At 35.7% G+C, this 7,048-nt stretch overlaps 1 protein-coding gene across 2 annotated transcripts; it reads left to right on the top strand.

Annotated features, from left to right (window-relative positions):
* The first annotated feature begins 515 nt into the window (after nucleotides 1–515).
* LOC126798169 (protein ACTIVITY OF BC1 COMPLEX KINASE 7, chloroplastic) lies at nucleotides 516–5,783 on the top strand. 2 transcript variants are annotated; one of them, XM_050525032.1, is made up of 18 exons: nucleotides 516–788; nucleotides 1,212–1,821; nucleotides 1,958–2,101; nucleotides 2,273–2,398; nucleotides 2,496–2,583; nucleotides 2,740–2,833; nucleotides 2,996–3,089; nucleotides 3,207–3,261; nucleotides 3,374–3,465; nucleotides 3,599–3,769; nucleotides 3,985–4,041; nucleotides 4,136–4,219; nucleotides 4,471–4,555; nucleotides 4,713–4,774; nucleotides 4,891–4,965; nucleotides 5,072–5,176; nucleotides 5,286–5,427; nucleotides 5,523–5,783. In XM_050525032.1, exons 2-18 carry the CDS (start codon nucleotides 1,228–1,230, stop codon nucleotides 5,594–5,596), a joined length of 2,142 nt encoding a protein of 713 aa, XP_050380989.1. In that variant the 5' UTR covers nucleotides 516–788; nucleotides 1,212–1,227; the 3' UTR covers nucleotides 5,597–5,783. The 2 variants fall into 2 exon arrangements, with proteins under 2 accessions (XP_050380989.1, XP_050380990.1); XM_050525033.1 differs by lacking the exon at nucleotides 516–788 and adding an exon at nucleotides 865–1,045.
* The last annotated feature ends 1,265 nt before the right edge of the window (nucleotides 5,784–7,048 follow it).

Here is a 7,048-nt window from a genome sequence, read left to right as displayed (position 1 = left end):
CAATGAATTAGGACAAAGTCTTACACAAAATAGCCACATTAGCTAGTCCGGTGGAGGTATAAGCTAAGTTAACATAATTTTGTTAATTACCAAATATTTTCAAAATAGATAGCCTCTTTAGCCATGCCAGTAAACTCACAAAAGACTCATTCGTTGATTGAAACTTTGCTAAGCTTGTCTATTTACTAATCGTATAACTAATCTTGCCATTTTAGGTGTGCGACCACAAAGCAAATACCTTCTCATGAACTAACCTCTGTTTTTGCCATTTTGATGTCAATTCTCGGTGATAATTGACCTATGGCAATAACCTTCAGTTATACGTATTTTTTTGATACGACATTTCTTTATGAGGAGAGTGACACCATAGACTATGAGGGCATAGCCAATAGATTTACCAGACCTGAGACTTGCCACGTGACATGAACTGGTATGAATGGCGCCAGTTTAATGTACCCCTTTCAGTTTTTTTTTGTCTTCAACGCAGATTGCTCCCGAAACCAAACTCTGCCTTGAACGAAACACTCTCTTTGAAACCTTGGAGGCTTGGACACAGCTCTCGTGTTGTACACGTTCCTCTTCTTGTTATACAAGCCTCTCTAACTTCTCTCACTTCCTCATTATTATTATTATTCTTTCCATTAGAGGACTGCTTACTGGTTACTTGTATATATATTGTTGAGAAACCCAATAAAATATTACTCCAAAAGTCCACCTTTGTCCAAGACTCCAACAGTTGGTGAAAGATTGGAGCTTTGGTTCTGATTCCTTCAGTTCTTCTGACCCCAGTAAGTTTGCTTGTTCTTTCTTTCGTCTGGGTTGTCTTGATTTCATAGGATTATATCAAAGTTTTATGCTTTCAGTTGATTTACCAATAGAAACGAGTTTTATGCTTATAATCTATGTCCAATTTCAATGCTTTTTTAGTTTGGAATGTGTTTGATTATCTATATGAGTGTTGGTTGAGTCAGTTTTCTTCATATGCATATTGAGGCTCATATGATCGTTATATAGTTACTTGAGGATTCCCAGTTTACTATGAACAGTAAAGTTTTGGTCTTTTTCCGTTTTCTGATTCAGTATTATAGAGCATGTTATTTAGAAAGCTCTATATGTTTCTGTGATTTATAGCTGAATTCGGGAATTTGGGATTTTTTATTTTTTAAATTATGATTGTTGATTATAATTTCTGTCATTGTTGTGTGCTGTAGGTGTCTGTAATCATAGATGGCTGCAGTACTGGCTACAAATAGATGCTATGGCCACAATGTAGAGTTGATAAATCGAGGGAAATCAGTAAATAGTCTTAGTTTCTCAAGCTCAATTTCGGTTTCTAAATTCCCCAACTCTGGGAGACCAACTACTTATCCAGCTCACACCAATCAATGTCTTCCGTTTCAAGTGGAAATGCGACAGGCGGAGTCATCATCTTCAAGTCTTGGTGTCAATGGAAGGTCAGTGAAAATGGTGCCAGCTAGTGAGGTAATGAAAAGACAAACGCCATCTACTAATAAGCCGGACATAGTGAATGGAGTGAATGGTTCGAAGCCGATTGTTAATGGAGCAACTTTAGTTAGAAGAGATTCTGCTCCAGCTGCAACCTTGGTTAAAAGAAAGAAATCTAAAACCACTACAGAACTTCCTCCTTTGGAGGAGCTAAGAGTTTTGCCCTCAGATGAAACCTTTAGTTGGGCCAATGAAAACTATAATTCATGGCAACGATCTGCAGATGTATGGTCTTTTGTTCTCTCACTGCGTGTTCGTGTTCTGTTGGACAATGCAAAATGGGCATATATAGGAGGTTTCACAGAAGATAAGCAGGTGGGTTTGTGGTTTTCTGGACTGAAGTCTATTTTGCTTTATGTCATACCTGGCCAAGTCTCCCTTCAGTTGTTGGTTTTATGGACTCTTGCTCTTCTGTTCTGCTCAAGTCTTTGTAAACAAATCTTTCATTCAGAAAATCAGAAGGCGAGAGACTGCCTCATGGCTGCGAGAACGTGTACTGCAGCTTGGCCCAACGTTTATCAAACTCGGACAACTATCTTCGACAAGATCAGACCTGTTTCCGCAGGAGTTTGTGAATGAGCTTGCCAAGTTACAGGTACTTTATGTTTTTGGTTACAGTAATTTTTTGTTAGGGTCTCAGATCTTTTGTAACCTTATATTAGTTTATGATTGCCTCTCAAGCATTTGTGCAGTGTAGTAATGTTTTTATAATTTGAAGGCTGATATTTCCTTGTAATTATGGTGATTCTCTTGTTGTATAATTCAGGATAGGGTCCCTGCCTTCTCACCAGCCAAAGCGAGAAGTTTTATTGAGACTGAACTAGGAGCTCCAATCAATATATTGTTTAAAGAGTTCGAGGATCAGCCAATTGCTGCTGCTAGTCTTGGTCAGGTACTCAGCTCATCATTATGTGTCAATAGCTGTTGTCTGTATAGATTGTTGATTGTTCTCTTTAGCTAATTTGAATTTCCATGAGTCATGTCTATAGGTTCATCGTGCTATCCTGCACAATGGAGAGAAAGTAGTTGTGAAAGTTCAAAGACCTGGTCTGAAGAAGCTTTTTGACATTGACTTAAGTGAGTGCATAACATTATATATGTAAATATGGTGTTCTGTGATTTTGGATATCTAGGTAGCTGATGTGCTTCTCGTATTTCTTAGTGGAGTACATCATTAGTTTGAAATTCTAAAAGTTTTAGTTGGCTGTCTAATCTTCTGCTCTTTCCTTGTAGAAAATTTGAAGCTAATTGCAGAGTATTTCCAAAAAAGTGAAAGCTTTGGTGGTCCATCGACGGATTGGACTGGCGTATATGAAGAATGCGCCACGTATGTACCAATTTTTTCATAGTTTCTTGTTAAATTTCTTGGACTATAAGTGTCAGCATGTCAATTTTTGCTTGCCTGAAAGATTCTAGTGAAATCTGTATCGTTTTTATGAACATAATGTGCTGATGCTCTGAATAATACCTTTCATTTCACTGATTGCAGGATCTTGTATCAAGAAATTGATTACATAAATGAAGGGAAGAATGCTGACAGATTTCGCAGGGACTTTAGGAATGTTAAGTGGGTTCGAGTTCCTGTATGTTTCTTGCTACACGATGAGCCTTAATAATTAATTTTGTCGGAATTAAAAAAACTTCCACTTCTTGTACAGTATTGCTGATTCATATCTTAACAGCATTCTTACCATTTGTAGATGGTCTTTTGGGATTATACTGCCACAAAAGTGTTGACATTGGAGTATGTTCCAGGTTTTGCTCTATACTGATGCATCTTCTTTTCTTTTTAAACTTTTATTTGCCTTGTGCTGTTGGTCAGCATCAACTTTATGTGGTTGATAAGTTGTCTTTATTCCGTTACCAGGTATCAAGATAAATCAGCTAGATAAGCTAGATGCGCAGGGATTTGATCGTGCTCGTATTTCATCGCATGCTATTGAAGCATACTTGATCCAGGTCAGGACCTATGTTCTTCTCAACTCCAATGCCAGTGATCAATTCATCTTGCCACTTTTTTTATTACCATAACTAACAAAACCTCTCTTCTATAAGCAAACAATTAAATAGGTTTTATTCTCTGTGCTTGCAGATACTCAGAACCGGATTCTTCCATGCTGATCCTCATCCAGGAAATCTCGCTATTGATGTGGATGAAACTCTGATCTACTATGATTTTGGCATGATGGGAGATATTAAATCTTTCACCCGAGAGAGACTACTTGAACTTTTCTATTCCATATATGAGAAAGATGCTAAAAAGGTCCGTCTTTAATTCTGTCCTGCTTGCTTTTGTACTTGAATTTTCTGAATTTGAAATCCCTCACATTAATATAACTATAAGCATTAGTCATCTGTTACATTTTGATCCTCTAAGCATTTGCATGACTCAAAAGCATGCATATAAAGAACAAGTAAATATATTTTAACTTCTCTTGCCTCGCTTCAAAGGCTTAGTCTGATAAAAATAAGTTGCAGGTTATGCAATGCCTCATAGATCTTGGAGCACTTCAGCCCACAGGAGATTTGTCTTCCGTATGCATCTTGCCAGAATTCATATAATGTCTCAAGTTTGATTTTTTGTAGCATGTGGTATTGATTTTCATTTATTTTCTCCCCTTATATTTAGGTAAGGAGATCCGTTCAATTCTTTTTGGACAACTTGCTCAGCCAGACACCAGATCAGGAGACTACTTTTTCTGCAATTGGGGAGGTATACTTATTGTCACTCGAAACGAGTTTAAGTGATACATACTGGAAAATAGCTTCCCTGAAATGGCCACATGATTAAAAAAAAACACACAATTTTCATCAGCTTGTAGGATTTTGACTGTAAACCAGTTATCAATTTTGTATTTTGGCTACCTGAGTTGCTGCATTGATGAAGATCAATTTTGAATCATTGTCCCTTTTTATTCTATAATCCCTTGATGAGCTAAAGTAGGTAAAATGTCTCAATTGCAGGATTTGTTTTCAATAGCACAAGATCAGCCTTTTCGATTCCCATCCACATTTACATTTGTTCTCAGGGCATTCTCAACCCTGGAAGGTGCTTTCTCATACTGTGAAATAATATGTTCTTTCATATTATGTTCTCCTAGATGAAAAGACTGTTATTTTCATATTATGTTCTCCTAGATGAGACCTCTTGTGCATATTACCTTTACACTCCTGCTCTATTCTTACTAGATATTTTTTGCTTTCAGGTATAGGCTATATTCTAAATCCAGATTTCTCCTTCGTGAAGATTGCTGCACCTTATGCTCAGGTTCCATAAAATTTCCTAAGAATTATAATCTACCACTAAGTGAATAACAACTTTTTCCTTATATCCTTGGTAACGGTTTGGAAGCATATTAACTGATATTCTTCTGCAATATGCAGGAACTCTTAGATTTAAGACAGAAGCGCCGTTCTGGAACACAACTTGTAAACGAAATCAGGAAACAAGCTGATGATGTACTGAAACTTAACTGACTTTTCTTCACTTAGTTCCAAGTTCTTGTACGTTTTCATGAAGCACAGGTTTAAGCAAAAGTTAATAATTTTCTGTATGCAATATTAGGCCAGAAGCTACACAATGTCCATGCCATACAGAGTTCAGAGAATAGAGGAGTTTGTGAAAGAACTTGAGTCAGGGGATCTGAAACTCCGAGTTCGGGTGCTTGAGGTATTCCACTGATCATTAATTTCTAATTCAAGTGGATACATGTTTCACTTGGCATATATAGCATATACATACACAAGTCCTCTATATGACGAAAAACTACATTCAACAGTCGGAAAGAGCTGCTAAGAAAGCAAATATTCTCCAAATGGCGACAATGTATACAGTCTTAGGGAGTACTCTGCTCAACCTTGGGGTCACTTTAGGCAGTCAAGGCAATCTGGCTTTTGCAAATGGATCATACGTCGGTGCAGGTGATCACATGTTGCTCCAAAAATTTTAACATTACGAGTGCATTTCTCAACTGAAAGATTCCGTTAATCACAATTCTTTTCTTGTAATTGTGCAGGTGTGCTTTTCGCACTGTTTGCTAGGTGTATGCAAAGGGTGAAGAATCTTGATAAGTTTGAGAAGATGATATAGTTCCTCAACCTGGAAATGCCAGAACAGAAGCTTACTAGTTATAGCCAATATTCTTGCCTACATAATATGGAGTTTTAGCCACTTAGTCTAATTTTTTGCATGCAAACAAGAGTTGCATGACATGCCTTGTATACACAGAAAATTGAACCTTGTATATATACATTGATTGTTCAAAGAAGATATATAATGCTATGATTATGGATGCAAAGGAGAAATCATTTTGGTTTGGGAAAGTAACAAGAGGTTCATGGCCTCCATTTTTTTTTTCAAGCAAAATACTTCAATTAGAAGTGGGCATGTCAATTCTGATACGACCGGATAACACGACTTGAAATCCGTACGAAATAAAATGGGTTGAATCCGCACGATTAGAAAATAGGTTAGCGGCGGGTTAACTCACTATGACCCATTTAATAATTGAGTCAATCATGGGTCAACCCGCTATTAATATAAAATACAACAAAATTATATATAAAATAAACATATACACACGATTAATATAAAATCAAAAAAAATTATATATAAAATAACATATACACGACCAAATTAAGAAAGTAGCATAATCTAGAATACATTTTAAATAAGTCTTTACTCATTTTGAATTAAAATATAGGTAATTAGATAAATTATTTTGCTATTCTGTTTAAATCTTTGTTTTAATTGCTTATTTTATGTAAAATTGCACAATATATATATATATATATTAAATGGGTTAAACGGGTTGAAAATAAGGAATGAGTAACCCATTTAATAAGAGGTTAGATTTGGTTTAAATTTTTGATACAATTATTAAATAGATTGAGTTTGAGTTTATATTTTATGACATGCAAAACACAGTTAACACGAACCCAACTCAACAACTCAATCCATTGAGAGCCCTAATTAGAGGGTGCTTGTTTCTCAAAATGATAATCTTGATCACACAATCAATCAAGAATTATCTTCTTCATATTTGGTGATTGAACCTTAACCCCTTGGTTACAAACACTTCATGAACTCTAAATATCATTTCATGACTGTGTAAGTGTAACTGTGTATGTGATTTTGTTTTTGTTGAAGTTCAAAACAAAACTTATATCATCATCGTATGCTTTTTCAAATCAAACATGTTTAACTTGCAAACAATATTTATTTTTTGGGCTTATTTAGCAGCCATATTTTAATTGACAGAAAAAAAAAATAGAAGTGACAGCAGTGATCGGTGGACTTGTTGAGGATGCAGAAAGTAACGAACTACAACTGAAGTCAACAAAAGGCTTCTATTAATTATGTAATAATTGGTGGTTGGTGAAATTTGACTTTCATAATGAATCCACTAACTATTATAGTGGTTCACACAGGAAAGGTACTTGATCTTCATTTTAATCACTCTTTGGTTGAAAGAAAAAAGGTACTAAAACTCTAGCAAAGTATAAGTATATCGACCATTTGTTATTCTGGTTTTTAGAATTG

The sequence above is a fragment of the Argentina anserina genome, chromosome 6 (genome assembly GCF_933775445.1).
Source record: "Argentina anserina chromosome 6, drPotAnse1.1, whole genome shotgun sequence".
In the NCBI taxonomy this organism is placed as follows: domain Eukaryota; kingdom Viridiplantae; phylum Streptophyta; class Magnoliopsida; order Rosales; family Rosaceae; genus Argentina; species Argentina anserina.
Note: the sequence above shows the minus strand (reverse complement) of the source record. Positions and strands in the feature narration are given on the sequence as shown.

Coding starts and splice junctions, on each gene's coding strand:
- LOC126798169 (XM_050525032.1), top strand. CDS start 1,228: ATGGCTGCAGTACTGGCTACAAATAGATGCTATGGCCACAATGTAGAG. Junction 3,262..3,373: donor GACATTGGAGTATGTTCCAG/GTTTTGCTCTAT, acceptor TTCCGTTACCAG/GTATCAAGATAAATCAGCTA. Junction 4,775..4,890: donor TTGCTGCACCTTATGCTCAG/GTTCCATAAAAT, acceptor TGCAATATGCAG/GAACTCTTAGATTTAAGACA.